The following is a 16,227-nucleotide window of genomic DNA, read 5'->3' on the forward strand; positions in this document are numbered from 1 at the left end:
GTTCCAAGAAATAAATATGAGTTCTAGTTTTTTACCACCTAGTTCCAAGCTAAAACTTGGAATAATTTGAGAGACTATAACTCTCATTTTTTTCTAGTTTTTTACCACCTAGTTCCAAGCTAAAACTTGGAATAATTTGAGAGACTATAACTCTCATTTTTTTATAGAAAAATAAAAAAAGTAAGATAATTTTGTACTATTATCTCAATTCTAGTTTTGTTAGAGTTTTACTTAACTAACACTGTAAAATTTTGTTCTAGTTTTAGTTCTATATGATTAACACCTTAAAATTTAATCCCACAGATTATCCTAGTTCCAATTTTAAGTTCTAGGTGACCAACCCCCCTGAGTAATTTTTTTTAATAAATACTCTTTTACCCTCAGAAAGAAAAAATTATTTTTTATTTCACTAGTAAAACTCCTAAAAAGATAAAAATTGGGAGAATGTAGGAGTAAATTACTACTTCTTGGACTTGGGCGGCAAATCTGGGATTGGGATCCTCTACTCATCAACAGTAGCTCCAAACATTTACTAATGCATCTCCACCTTTTATTTTGTGGATAAACACAAAATGAAAGATGGTCCCACAAAATGAAAGGTAGAGATGCATTAGCAAATATTAGGAGCCACTATTGATGAGTGGAGGATCCCAATCCGCAAATCTGGAAATACGAGAGATATGCGGGTATTATCGTCAAAGAACCCTTTCTCCTGGGCTTGGCTCATTAAACTCCACCTGGGCTGGGCTTAAGATAAGATGTTTAGTTGGGCTGAGCCCATTCAGTGGCCCGATATAAAACATCCCATTTGTCTTCCCGTTTCTCTGCGCGAAATCGATCAACGGTCACAGCAGGCCAAGGTACTCTCTTTTCCCACTTCAAATCAAATTTCTCTAAATTATATTGTTTTTTCCCCGGATTAATTAATTTAGGGCTTACTTCTTATGGTTTCACGCAATTTCTTGCGATTCTTCGTTTGGAGATTTAGGGTTTTTGTTATTCTTATTTATGCTCGTAAACTAGGGTTTTGGTGTTCCTTTTTTGGTTTCTCTGAATTATTGCCTTTTTTTTAATCAATTAAGGTCGCTCTAGGGTTTACCTGCTAGCGTTTCGTGCAATTTGTTAGCAATAGTTTGGAATCCGTCGCGCATTTCGAAATTAGGACCTTACATCATTATTATTATTATTTTGGTAACTAGGGTTTTTCATGTTCCTGTTGGAACTCGTTTCCATTGCATTCCAAATTGGCTTCAAAATTTCCTGTCACCGTGATGCCAAACAATGTCGTTTTAATAAGGTTGATTTTTTATTTTATTTTTAAGGGGTTGAACTTTATTGATAGCTATACGGTTGATGCTTGTACCCTTAATTTATGATAGGTTTCCTAATCCTGCAAAATTTATTGCCCTAAACTGTGATAATTTGTAATTTGTGCTCATTGCTGTACTTCCCCTTTGCGGATGCATTTATGTATTTGTAGCAATTTGAAAGGCAGTTTTTTGGAAATTTAGGGGGTGTTTGGTTGCACAATTTTATAGAAAAGTTTTCTCAAAATGTCTGACAATGGCAATTCTGTAATTAAAAAATTTCTGTAGATTTTCGTAAACTGTGTTGGTTCAAAAAATTTTACAAAAATATTTTCTGGAAAGTATAAAAAATACCAAAATTTATAGAAATTAATTTCCACTCAAAATGGGCGAAAATCACCCAGAAATCTGACCACATTGACACTTTTCTATAAAGTTGACACTTTTCTATAAATTTAGGGGGTGTTTGGTTCAATTTCTACAAATTATAGGAAATTTTGCTATTTTCTATAAAGTTATGGGCCATTTTCTTGTTTTGAACCAAACAAGCAAAGTAAAAAAAAACAAGAAAATTAGTACTTTTTGACTTCTCAAAACTTTTCCTATAATTTTTTTAAGAAATACAAGGAAATCATAGTTTGGGTGGAAAACATTTCCTATAATTTGTAGAAATTGAACCCAACACCCCCTTATACTACTGGAAAAGTCTCTATTTTGCTTTACTTGTTAGTGGACAATTGCGGAAGTTATAAGATTTTAGAGAATTTTAACATCTTTTTCCAGCATTGGATTCTGGTAATGTTTGAATTGATTTGATTTTTTTTTTCATTTTCTTTTTGTTTGTTAATTTCTCCAATGCAGGTTGTTGGGTTTATGTCTATAGGTTCCTCTAGAAGGGGTCCAGGGGCTTTTGTTGGATGGGTAATCCCAAGCAAAGATGGACCGCCGAAGAGGAATCAGCACTCAGAGCTGGGATTGCAAAACATGGGACTGGAAAATGGAGCACTATTCTGAAAGATCCAGAATTTGGCCAAATATTATATTCACGGTCGAATGTAGATCTTAAGGTGTGTCAATGGATGTATAGGACTAGTTTATTTAAAATTATTATCTCGTCTTGTTATTACGAATAGGGTTTCTTAGCATTTCTGAATTTCTACAGGACAAATGGCGAAACATCCGTGTGATATCAAGTGGCCGGGGACCACGGGAAAGAGCTACAGTGACCATGAAAAAGAACAGACAGACCCCTAAAAGTAATAATACTCAAATGGTTCCTAGCAGTGTTGTTAGGGATATTTCTGACGGTATCCTTGATGCCATGCCTATTGCAATATCAGCTGGACCTCCTCCGACCACCACTCCTGGAAAAACAGAGGCAAAGTTAGTGTTTCAATTTCATTGTGAGTTATGATTTCTTTTATTTGTATGCAAATATTTTTCCTGATATAACCTTGTAAGGAAATATGTATCATGTGTTCCTCTATTATTTTTCGTTGGCATCTATACAAATTATACAGTCTTTTGTTTATCATTGTAGCCCGTTAACAATTTTGATTATGTCAAACCTTTATTTCATTTCTGTGAAAATCAGTGATAATTGGAGGAGCTTCCTTTCTCTGAATATCTACCCAGTGTGATTTAATGAGAACAAGCTGTAGTGTCTCTTTGGTTTAGTGTTAACTAGTTAATCTGTTGTTGCACTTATAATGCTATTTAGGAATTTCAATTATCTACTGTGAAGTATTTGTGTGGATTTTCACAAGCATTGGAAAAAGGACTGTTCAAGGGGAAACTAAGTATAAATTAAGTATGATACTGTGCTATTAATATATCATATGTCATGTAGCTGGTGTTTTTCGAGGTTTGCCTATGTAAATTATTACTGAGGGTATTTTTGTGGTTTTCCAATGTAATACTTAGAGGGTCTAGAATATTTTATTACGGAGCAGAATTCTGAATTTACTTAGGTGGTGTTGTTTGATAGCTTGCAACTATAGTTGTAATATATCTGCCACTTGCATGCAATTGTGTCATTGCAACTTTCAACCACAGTTGCAGCAGATAATTTTACAATTTACAACTTCCAGTTTTGTTCAACTTGCAACTTCTCATGTGAAACATGTTTTCACTTTTAATAAATTTGAAAAGTCTGTATAAAGTTCTTTAAATTTAGAACAATAGTTGCAAATTCCTTTCCATCGAAGTGTAATAAATAAACTATGTAATTATATTAACAAAGTTCATTTAGCTATGAATAAACTATGTAATTATATTAACAAAGTTCATTTAGCTATGTAATCTTATTATTTTAAAATAAAAAATAGATTAAAAGAATAGTATTAAACTTAGGAATTTTATGCTTTATTTTTTGTTTCTTTTTTATAATTTTCTAAAAATAATGTTCCTTAATTTTTTGGAAAATAGAGCTTTTTGGGTTTCTTGATTTTATTTTGAAATTTAGATTCTTTTGATAACTTTTGGAGCCTTTTGTCATCTTTATTTTTTTAATCACTGCTTCTAATTTTCTTCAAAAAAAATTGAATTTTTTAATAGAACAATTTTTCAAAACAGACCCTTTCAAATTTTTATTTTTCAAAATCGACCCTGTTTTTTTTTATTTACCAAAACCGACCCGTTTTTTTGATTAGCAGCCTAATCACATTCCTAAATAGTCGGGGTTGCCAAACCCGACTATTTAGGACTTAAATTTGTATGGTTTAAGGCTTCTAATTAGGGTTTAACAACCTCCTAAATAGTCGGGGTTGGCAACCCCGACTATTTAGGAATGTGATTAGGCTGCTAATCAAAAAAACGGGTCGGTTTTGGTAAATAAAAAAAAACAGGGTCGATTTTGAAAAATAAAAATTTGAAAGGGGCTGTTTTGAAAAATTGTTCTTTTTAATATTTATTTGTTTTTCCTTTTAAAAATTCCTTAGTGCGTTTTTGAGAAATTTTAAATTTTATTTTTAGATTATACAACTTAAAAATTTTAATAATTTATGGGGTTTAAGTTTTTTTTTTAATTATTGTACTTACAAAAAAAGTTTGAAAAGTTTTTGGAATTTAAAGAGTTAGTTAGAAATTTTAGATTTTGTAGAACTTTTTGGTCTTTTGTATTTGTTTAATTTAAATATGTCATAATGGTTGGGGTTGAGTGCACCAACTGTTAAACTTGCCACTTGGCTGTTCCAACAACCATTTCTATTGTTTATTCGGTGCATATGCATCCCAAAGGTGAGAAGGATATTTAAGTAAATTTAGGTTGTACATCCATTCAAATTTGGCTCCAGATGGACATGCGAATGCACTTTCTGACTTAAATTTCACTTGTCTAATTGAGAAGTGTGTCTTCACCATTTTAATTCTGTAACTGTTAGATTTTCTAACTTGTATGACAATTAATAATATAAAATGAGAACTCGATCTCATTGAAAGTTGGAAGTGTGGATGAAACCAGACTGCATTAATTCAGTCAGGTCTTTTGTCTAGTCTTATGCCTTCACTTCTACACCTATTGGTTGTCCTCTCAATTTATCTGCTATTGCAATCCTAAGTTCTAACTCATAAAATGGTTGCTCAACAATTTATTCACTTTGCACAAGTCATCATGAAGAAAGGGTTGGATTTTACCGCACAACACAGACCTTTAAGAATATCGATGTTTTCTTTCCTCGTATCTCTTAATAAGCATGTCTTTTCCACCTTTTAATAACAAAAACCTTCTCCCAAGAAATTAAACTAAAATTATGACATTATATCAAACACTGGAAAAGAAAGGACGGTTCAAGAAAAAACTAAGAATAGATTAATCATGATCATGTGCTATGGATATATCATATGTCATGTAGCCTAAGTTGCATGGAAATAGGTACTGGTACGGGCGTGGTACGGGTACAGGACACGACAAAACTATAAAATGTAGGCTACGGGGACATAGCTATATGTTGAATTAATAACGTAGATGAGATCATTTTTTCCCGCTTCATTTGTCATTAGAATTAAAATTCCAATCACATTTTAAAGTTTCTTGTATCATATTGATTTATCATAAATTGAAAACTACTCTTTCTTTAACTAGACATCCAAACAACTCTTTAACTATATAGTTTTGAACTTGGGTATGGACTGAAACGAACCCGACCCATATCTAACTGGTTCTAGAAATGGATGTGAAGTGTAAGCTATATGTCCAAGAAGTGTTTGACTAGTGTTTAAAGTTAACACATATATCGTATAATTGAGTACATGATGTAATAAATGCATACATATATTCAAAAGTGTCCATGAAGTTTGGGTACGGGAAAGTGTCGGATGTGTCTGGTGTGGGTATAGCTTCATTATAGAAGTACCCGGGTAACATAGCATGTAGCTAGTGTTTCTTGAGGTTTTCCTATGTGAATTACTATTGAGGGTGTTTTTGAGGTTTTCATATGTAAATTACTTGAGGGTCTAGAATATTTTATCATAGAGCAGAATTTCGAATTTACTTAGGTGGTATGTGATAGCTTGCAACTACATTTGCAATATATCTGCCACTTGCATGCAATTGTGTCACTACAACTTTCAACCAAAGTTGCAGTTTTTATTTTACATTGAATTGGCAACTTCCAGTTGTTTGGTTCAACTTGCAACTTCTCATATTGGACATGTTTTCACTTTTAATAAATTTAAAATGTTTGTTAAAAGTTTTTTAAAATAGAACAATAGTTTCAAATTCCTTTCCATCTAAGTCCCATAAATTAACTATGTAATTATATTAACAAAGTTCATTTATCTATGTAATCTTACTATTTTAAAATAAGCAATAATAGATTAAAAGAATAATATTAACTTTGGGAATTTTGTATTTCTTTATTTTTTTTGTTTATTTTTATATTTTTCTAAAACATAATGTTCCAAATGCAACTTTTGGAACTTTTTGTTGTCTTTAGTTTTTAAAATTCTTTAGTGTCTTTTTGAAAAAAAAATCATAATTTTTTTAAAAATTTTGTACTTTATGTTTAGATTTTGTAACTTAAAATTTTAATATTTTGTGGGGTTTTTAGTCTTTTTAAATAGTGTACTTGTAAAAAAGTTTGGACTCTTTTTTTTGGAATTTTAAGAGTAAGTTAGAAATTTTTGATCTTTTGTATTTGCTTAATTTAAAAATGCTTTCATGGTTTTTGGAAAGTTTAGGAAATTGTTAAATTAATTGTCTTTTTTGTAATTTTTTGGTTTTTTTGGCATTTATTTTATAGAAAATTTAATGTTTTTTAAATAAATTTGAAAGATTCTTTAACATTTGAATTTATTGAAATTTTTTGATGTTTTCAAACTATTTTAAAATTTAATGTTTTTTGTAATGTTTTTTAGTTTGTTTTAATATTGTTATAAAGTTAGAGTTTTTTTAGTGGGCCAAGGTTCAACTTAACAAGTGCTATAGTTGTGTTAAGTTGCAAGCGTGACTTTCAGTCATAGTTCACGTAAGTCATTTTGTGACTGAGGCGTTTTGTAACTGCAGTTCCAACAAGACACAAACTTGCAACCAGCAATGAATGACCGAGTTGTTGCACAACAAAAGCAAATTGTAAAACGAAAGATTTCAAGGCAAGCTATCAAAAGTGGCGAGGAAAAAAAGAAAGCTAATGAGTCATCAGTTGGTCTTTTTTTATTTGGGGGGGGGAGCTGGGGGGTCGTCGAGGTGCACCAATTGTTAAACATGCCAGTTGGCTGTTCCTGCAGTCATTTTTATTGTTTATTTATGCATATGCATTCCGAAGGTGAGAAGGATATTTAAGTAAAGTTAGGTTATTTATCCATCCAATTTGACCACAGATGGACATGTGAATTCACTTTCTGACTTTGAAAAGTGCATCTTCATCATCTTAATTTCTAGAATCGTTAGATTTTAACTTGTATGGCAATTAATAATATAACTGAGAACTCGATCTCATTCAAAGCTGAAAGTATGGATGAAACCAGACTGCATTAATTCAGTCAGCTCTTTGGCCTGGACTTATTATGCCTTTACTTCTACACTTATTGACTGTCCTTGCATATAATCTGCTATTGCAATTCTAAGTTCTAACTCATAAAATGGTCGCTCAACAAGCTATTCACACTGCAAGAGTCTTATACTCATCACGAAGAAAGTGTTGTATTTTACTGCACGACACAGACCTTTAAGAATATCGATGTTTTCTTTCCGTGGATCTCTTAATGGTCATGTTGTTTCCCCCTTTTAATAACGCAAACCTTCTCCTAGAAAGCAAAATAAATTAAAGCATTATACTTAAGTGGTTACTTTAATGATTTTGCATCTACATGAATTGCTTCTTACTTTTCTCGTTTTGACTTAAATGCGTCTTTCATATGGACCGTTCTATATGTTTTGAGTTCAAAAACTTTAGAATCTTTAATCATTTCTTAACATAACTGCAAGCATTATCTTTTTTTATTTGGGTTTAGATATTTATTTCATTGTTGTGTACATTTATATGTATGCAGCATGGCAAATCTTATACTGGAAGCCATAACAAACCTGAAGGAGGCAAATGGGTGCAATATAACCGCCATCACAATGTATATAGAGGTGAGAAGCATTTGTTGGGGAATCTCCTCTAGTACTAAGTTGTTATAGTTGTGTTTATTTTACGATTTGTTTTTTCGGGTGTCCTTATATCCTTCATTCCTGTATGGGCATCTAGATAGTGCAGAACATATACCTTTAACCAATTGTTACTTTAGCTAAAATCCATGTGAGAACTAAAGGTGAGTTCCTATTAATGAATAACATAGATCACTAACCTGTTATCTGTTCATGCTATATCAGAAGAGCAATATATCATCTTTCATGTACATTGTCGAAAATAAACCGTTTTCTTGGTTTTTTTTTCTTTTTCTTTTATTTAATGAGAGATAAAACCAGGGGAATCTGTACAATGGTGATGCTTTAGAAAAAAGATTTGGCAGATTTCATAATAATACATTTATAGGCACATTTCTTTAGGCATAATGCTTGTTAACAGGAGTGCACAGGGTTTGGATACGGCTCGGATATGACACTTACCATATCCGTATTCGCTTACCAATCTAGGGTATGGATACGGATATAGATACGGATATGCCGTAAAGAAAATTTATAGTCATATCTGTTAAAATCGTGTGTGTATATATATAAGAGGATATACATACGAATACAAAATGGATATAAGAAAACTAGATATATTGAAAAATATAGTTAATATGATACAAGCGAGTTCATTAATATGCTATTATATCTGAAAAGCTAAAATTAGATCTATTGATCATCAAAATCATTCTCAAATCCATTAATCTAAGTTTTAATACCGTCACAACTATATGATATTTAGTTATATATGGATATTTCACTGCATAACCATATCCGTTATCATATCCTATCGGTTATAGATTAGCAATCATACCCATATTCTAACGAAGATGGATATGGAGATTTTCTCGGATACGAAGTGTATCCCTACTTGTTAATGTAGTTTTGGCTAGACTGATTGATAAGCTGTTTCTGATTATTTTCTATTTTGCCCAAGTCATGTTGGCCTTTTCTGCTAAGAATCTTTTTGTTTGATTTTTTTATGTGCGTCATAAATATTTTATAGAAAGGATGTTATTGTTGGCTAGATTCTAATTGTAATTGTTTTTTAATTCGATTCATGTAGGACCATTATGTGCCGCGTGCAGATCTCAAGCAACTCTTGTCTGGTGAATTACAAAGAATGACTGGGACCGGTATACTAATTAAGGTAACATAGTTTCCAACCTGCTGCAATTTATGGATAATGTGAAATTTGATGCCTAACAGCTATGGTCAAAACTATTAGAGAAAACAATATGATTGAAGACTTCCGAATATATTGTTTTATCTCACTAAATCCTCATTTGCAGATTTATTTGCTTATATCTGGCATGTGACATGGATGTGTTGTTTAGAAATAAGGTCATTGCAGCAAATGGCTTGCTGGAATTGATTTGGGTCGGCTTAATTTGGTTTTTATTGTCAGCCTTTGGTTATGTCATTATGCGCACAAAATTAGACCTAGGCCATGTTTGTTGTTTGGATAGTGAGGGTATTATTTTAAAATAGTCCGGACTCATCTATTTAGCCAATGTTTGTTTTCTTATATGGCTTGGACTATTCTTAAGGAGGGACTGCTTAATCTTTATAGTGTGGAATAAAATAAAGGTTACTTTAGAAAAAAAAACTCAATTATGGAGGTTGTCTCAGAAAACTCCCTCAACTTTAACCCCCTTGACTTTCAAAATATGACTTATCCCTCCTCAACTTTTCTCACTTAACCCCCTAAACTAATTTAATTAAATTTAAAGGAACACATGATTTAAAATGACCATACTATCCCTTAGACATCAAAAATTTTAGCATGTCGTATCTTTTTAACTTTGTTAGTTTAAAGTACCCCCCTATTTTATCTCCCTTTTCTTCTCCCTCCATATTCGTTGCTAGGTCCATGCAGGAACCCAACTTTTTCTTTCTTTTTTGAAACACTAAACTTATTTTATTTCATAATTATTCATGTTTCTAATGTTTGAAACAATTACTTTTTTTTAAGATTTGATTTCTCGTAAAAAAACCATTGAATTAAAGTCTAATATTTTAATTGGGTTGGTTTTTTGAACTCACATGGGTTTCTCTTTTAACCAAGGGTATTTTAGTCATTGCACATTTTTAATTAACGATATTGGGGTGTTATTTGATAAAATTGTAAAGATAAGGGTGTTTTGTGAGACACCCCATAGTTAAGGTGGGTTTAGTCATATTTTGAAAGTTGAAGCGAGTTATCTACAACGCACTCAAATTTTAGGGGGGTTTCCTAGAGTTAAAAAGTTGAAGGGGGTTTTCTGAGACAACCCCATAGTTGAGGGGGTTTTTCTAAAATTAACCCTAAAATAAACCTAGCCCACCCCCACCTTTGCAATCCAGGTACAAATCATTAGAGGGGATTAACATTCAAGAAAAATGCCCCTTAGTTTTGTTGTTTCTAGCTAGATTTTTGTTCCGATCATATTTCTTTTCTCCAACGGGCTTACACGGTTCGAGGATTATAATCTTGAGGTTACAATATCCACAAGTTCCAAGATAAAAATCAAGTGTGGCCTTAATAGTATTAGTAACTTGCAATAGTTGATTACACAACGTGCATGATTGCTCATTTAGCGAGATGGGCATGATCAAATGTCCATCTCTTGGTAACTCATTTAAGAAAACTGAGTCACTACCCCATACTCATTATTTCCACATATTGTGTAAATGTACATATGTGTCTGTGTGTGTGCACGTGTGTGTATATATAGAATAAGATATGTCACATCGCTATGTTATCACTGCATATGAGGGAATCCCCTCACATGTCATATGATATCCATTATTCTCACACACACACGGGCAGGCATGCACACACAAAGGCCATTAGTCATAATTTTATGTTGAACATTTGGGTTTAAGTGTTTTAAGATCTTTTAAGTACATCTTATTCCCCATAAGATTTACGATAACTTCGAGCTATATAGGATCTATCTTGTACAAATTTTAGCATGTAACCGATATTCAGATCCTGAAAGTCTTCAGTTGTAAGCATCAACATACTAGAGTAGAACAGAAATGCTGGTCAAGCTGAATGGCAGAAACTTGTTTACAGTACAATAGACAAGCCAACAAAGTGAAGGAAGAATAAACAATCATCTATTGACGATTTGTCTTGGATGCACCTATAACAATGAATGGAGGTCCAGAAAGAGATGACACTAAACATAATGTGGAAAAATTCCAATTCCTTCGAGCACAAAGCCTAGGTATATTTCTTGGGACTATCTCCAAGTTTGCTTAGAGAACCATGTTATCTCAATTGGACCGCTCCTATCAGCCCCAGATATATAACTTCTTTATTTATTTATTTACTTACTTTTATTGGTTCGTACCTATGCATGTGCATGAGTCTTTGGATATTCAAGGATATTCAACGCAATAAATTTATTTTTCCGTACTCTATTTTTTCTCTGAATTTTGATAGTACTATTTGCTGGGTTCAAGTGCATGGTCAGTATTTATCTTTACTAAATATGGATTACTTATTAGATTTTTTTTATGAGAAGCTTTAGAATGTTCATATGCACATTTTCATTTTACATATTGGATATAGGTTGATAGAAGTATACAGAACAAGGTTTTATGTGATTGCAGACGACCCATGAAATTAGAAGGAAAACACTAGGTGACGGTAATACCTCGTGGTAGGAGTGTTCAAAACTTAAGAAACATGTCCTGAAAAACAGAAACGACAATGCTGAGATGGATGGCTGATAATATATTACGAGCAGATAAGAAACTAATGCACTTTTTTTTATTGGTTGAAGGTTGCTTTTTTCTTAAAGGATAATTTGGTTTAACTGCTTGAGATGGTTAGGCCATGTGTAATGGAGGCCAATAAGGGTGGTAGTTGGAGTGATATGCTTGTAACTGATAGTGCTATGAGGTCAACATTGGTCTAAACAGATACAGGGGAGTATAATTAAAAAAGGATATGATATCTAATTTAAACTAAGTAATGCCCTTAACGGAACAACAACAACAACAACAACGACAACAAAATGTCAACAACAAAGCCTTTATTTGAAATTTTTGGGTTGGGTACACAAATCCTACTCGTCCGCTCAGTTCTGTTGAGGGTTCTCTCCTCTGCTAAGTTACTTACCAAGTTTTCTTAGCCTACTTCTAATCCTTCTTGCTTGTAATCTTAATATCCAAAATCCTGTTTTAGAGCTTAGTTAACCATCCTAATTCCGTATCTCTTAAGACATTTCCAACTTCAATAGAGATCCTCAGGTTCTATGGCTCCTTCGAAGTTTCATTTTTCTTAAAGCATTTCTTAACTTCATTAGTTCGAATCTTTCAACTATAGTTATGGTTCTTATCATGCATTGTGCTGTTAAATTCTATCTTAAGTTTGCTTGTGTGGTTATCATTAAAATACCGCTCCTCTTTTTAATTTCATCGTTAGAGAATAAAATATAACCCCCAACTGTCACCGTAATTTAGAGTTGTGGTGCAGCGGAAAGGAATTTTGCATGGTATCAGGAGCAGCACAGGTTCAATCCTAACAGCGACAAATTTAAAGCGGGATTAAAAAAATACTGATGTATGAGTTCAGGTTTCGGCCTTTGAAAGGGCGTTCAACCTGTGCGGGTGGGGGCTTTGACAATTAGTTAATAAAACTTCTTGATCTTCACTTTTGTTACATCTAATTATTTAAGTCTCTATTTTTTCATTTTGTCATCTTGGCAAGCTTATAAATATCCTTCTCGCTCTCCCGAGACTTTACTTTCTGGGACTCTACTTTCTTTTATAATTTCTCAAAAACCTTGTAATTAGCCTTGCTAATTTTCTTTCTTTTGGTTTCCCCCCTAATCTATATTCCTCAAAATTTTCCTTCTTGCTAAGTGACGCCCATAGTTGAGCTGAATCAATATTATATGTAACCGGTCCCAACTTTGAGGCCCATTTTTTTTGTTGCATAAAAATATATTGCAGTACTAAATGTCTTGAATTGCCTTGCTAGAATTGATGAGTAAAGCTTCTATTATCTAATTTTTGCATGAAACCCTTTACTAGAAATGCAGCCTTCTAAAAGCTAAGCAATGCTGTGGTTTCTTATTGACTGTTCTGTTTCCAACTGATTTGGGTTTCTGATAGTGCAACATAGATCAATTTGAAAGAAACAGGGTTGATCATTGGTACTGGATCTTATGGTTTTGAAATGGGCACGCGATGTTTGTATCTCATGTTCTACTAGTAACTCTTTTGATGTGAGATTCCTAATTTAACATGTGTGCCTTTTAATGCTCTCATCTTTTCTTAGAAACTAAGGGAAATATGTTCGTCAATAAGAATCGGCTATTTACTCTGGCTACAAATTTGTAATACTTGGGCTCAGATCTGCTGCTTGGTTATCCTATGCACTTCCAGTTAGCAAGGCTAGAAAAGTTCAGATCGACTGCACTGAAAGTCTTATAATAAGGCCGTGTACTGATCTATGTAACATTTCTTAGCTAATCAGATTCTACTGCTATTGGGAAATGGAACTGAAAAATCATGAATTATTCGTGACCTGTATCATTATTCATTTCTATTCAAGAGCACTTTTTACCTTTATGGTCAATGTTTTAAATGTCAGATGTCGGGTTCATGTCAGATGGCTGAAATCCATGTCGGATAGCGGAAATCGGGGATATATCAGGGGACATTGACTAAATATCGGATTTCTATATCGGGTAGATGTATAATATCGTGTCCTAAATGTAATCTAAGCATTCATAAATTCAATATAAGCATACTTTATAAATTCTATAGACTAAACATATAAAATTCTATAGACTAAACATATAGAAAAGTAAATAATATATGGATTTAGGTTCATAAATTCTTTCTATCGGGTTCATAAGAAACCCTTAAACATTCATAAATTCTTTCTATCGGGTTCATAAGAAACCCTTAAACATGAGAACGGGTCAAAAGAGTTTGAGTAGTTATCACTAAACCCAAACCCCATAACAAAAAACAGATCTTAAAAAAAATACCATATCGGTCGATTTTTTAAAGCTAAAAAATAGGCCGATATGCCCAATATGATCTTGATATTTCCGATTTGGTCCTGAAAACCGACATACGAGTTGAAAACGTCCATGTCGTGTCGGTCAAACCCTCAAACCGATATGTCGGCCGACATGTCGGACATGTCGGGCGACATTTAAAACCTTGTTTATGGTGTTTAGTTTTAAGATTGTATCATGTCTGTACTTCTTTTGCAGTCGAAGCACAATTATAGGATAGCACCGAATTCAAACCCCTCAGAAGGAAGAAGCTCCAAGTCCAAGCTTTTATGCAAAGGAAGGCAGAGGGAACCTTCTCGAGTGAATACGGGGGCTGATATCAAACATCTTAACAAGCCTCAAACATATTCTAACTTAGCAAAGATGGTACATATGTCTTCAGAGGAGGCGGCAGCTGCTGCTGTTCAGGCAATTGCAGAGGCTGAAGCAGCCACGTATAAAGCTGAAGAAGCAATGAGACTGGCGGAGGCTGCAGAAGCTGACGCTGAATATGCACAGGCTGTTGCTGAGCAGTTAGCTTTGGCACTTGAAAATGGAAGTTCAGCTATGTCGGTAAAGTTCTTATTTGGATGCCTCTCAATTTCAGTATCCTTTCCTTTATACATATATTTCTGATATATTTGCTAATTAATTTCTCTGCTCATTATGGGTAGTTCTTTGATCTTCATTTTCTGTGTCTGCAGCACTACTCTTCTTACTGTCTGTGTTCTGCCTCGTTGTCTCTCTTTTTAGTTAAGAGTTCATTTTTATAGAGGGTGTTTGGGAAGGCTTATGTTCTGAAGTTTATAAGCTATGCTAGTTGTTTATGCCTTTGGACTTTTATGGTTCTACAAAAATTGTTTGGGTAGAATAGTCATTTGTTTGGTCAAACCTAGTTTTTCAATAGTTGGACTCCAAATTTTTAAATGAGACTTAAAAAAGCTAGCTTATGCGGGACGTTACCAAACACGTAGTGGCATAGACATGGAAAATCTAGCTTAAAAGCTATTTTGATCAAAATTTGAGCTCCCTAAACACCCTCATAAGGTGAGAAATATCTTAGATGAACTTATTTTTAAACGAGTAGCCTAGTGTTAGGTCTTGTTAATTTTTTGGGGTTTTTGGTATATATACCCCTCAAAATTAACGAGCTATCGTTTGCCACACTACCTCCAATTCTCAGTATTTACAAAACTACCCCTCAAATCATCAGCTTGAGAATGTGTGTGTGTATATCCCCCAAATCAATAAAGCATCAACTTTGGTTACTAATTAGTGGCTGCAATATAAAAATATCAACAAAATAGCTCAAATTTTTACTCCCCGTGTCCAACAAAGGTCGTGATTTGTTGATTTGGGGGTAGTTTTTTTGCCCTCAAAGTTGATGATTTGAGGGTACTTCTGCAAATACTGAGATCTGGGGGGTAATTCTCCAGATACACATGCTTTAACGTGCATTTCTTTCTCTTGACTACTTCGAACTCTAGGCTCTAGGGTAATTCTGCAGATACACGTGATTTGAGGGTACTTCTGCAAATACTGAGATCTGAGGGGTAATTATACAGAAACCCCTACTTTTTCCCTACTTTTGTGATGAGATGGTATTTGGTGGTACTCCATTTTGGCCTTGCTTGCTGGTTCGTCAAAATACGGAATTGTGCAATCATGTAATCGTGCATTTCTTTCTCTTGACTACTTCGAACTCTAGGATTTCGTCTTTGGTTACAGAAAACCCCATGAACATCTGGGGAGTTGCAGTAAACCCCCATCAATTTTTTTAATTACACTAAACCCCTTTGAACGGAAGGAGATTTTGCACATAACCCCTATTGTTACCAGATGCTGCAATCTTATTATACTTTGGTAGTGGATATAAATATCTTAACATTTTGTCTTTACCAAATTACGATGCCTTTTCATATGTTGCCTTTTCTCTTTTGCTTCGCAGGTGAGGTGATGGTTGGAAGTTTGATCTGATTCTTCCGGAGCCGATTTGGGGGTTAAGTATAAAATTCAGTGACTATTTTTTTTTTCCGTGGCAACTATGTAGATATGATTAGATCATGTATATATTCCGTGTAATACAAATCTCTTACTGGTTTCGACGAGTAGGTGGATCCTATAATTGATAGTAGAACCTCAAGTTGCTAAATGTTTCCCGTGTTTAAGGATTTATTACAAGAGACCGATGTTTGTAAACTCGCCGACCCCCTAGATGGTCTTCCTACTATAATTAGGATTAATTGCAGATTCATCCGTTGCAATTCACGGGTTATTCAATTATTATTGTTTGATGTCA

At 33.6% G+C, this 16,227-nt stretch overlaps 1 protein-coding gene across 4 annotated transcripts; it reads left to right on the top strand.

Annotated features, from left to right (window-relative positions):
* On the top strand, positions 797-16,196 carry LOC109844765 (single myb histone 6-like). 4 transcript variants are annotated; one of them, XM_020413882.1, is made up of 7 exons: positions 797-860; positions 2,169-2,374; positions 2,470-2,690; positions 7,797-7,881; positions 8,987-9,070; positions 14,148-14,501; positions 15,877-16,196. In XM_020413882.1, the coding sequence occupies exons 2-7, from the start codon at positions 2,225-2,227 to the stop codon at positions 15,883-15,885; spliced, it is 903 nt and encodes a 300-aa protein (XP_020269471.1). In that variant the 5' UTR covers positions 797-860; positions 2,169-2,224; the 3' UTR covers positions 15,886-16,196. The 4 variants fall into 4 exon arrangements, with proteins under 4 accessions (XP_020269471.1, XP_020269474.1, XP_020269473.1 ...); XM_020413885.1 differs by having other exon boundaries at positions 2,191-2,374; XM_020413884.1 differs by having other exon boundaries at positions 814-854.

This window comes from Asparagus officinalis, chromosome 6, assembly GCF_001876935.1.
Source record: "Asparagus officinalis chromosome 6, Aspof.V1, whole genome shotgun sequence".
NCBI lineage: Eukaryota > Viridiplantae > Streptophyta > Magnoliopsida > Asparagales > Asparagaceae > Asparagus > Asparagus officinalis.

Bases quoted from the DNA above. Each gene is read 5' to 3' on its own strand.
- LOC109844765 (XM_020413882.1), top strand. From the start codon at position 2,225: ATGGGTAATCCCAAGCAAAGATGGACCGCCGAAGAGGAATCAGCACTC. The intron at 2,691-7,796 runs GTTAGTGTTTCA...ATATGTATGCAG, and splicing joins CCTGGAAAAACAGAGGCAAA to CATGGCAAATCTTATACTGG. The intron at 9,071-14,147 runs GTAACATAGTTT...CTTCTTTTGCAG, and splicing joins GGACCGGTATACTAATTAAG to TCGAAGCACAATTATAGGAT.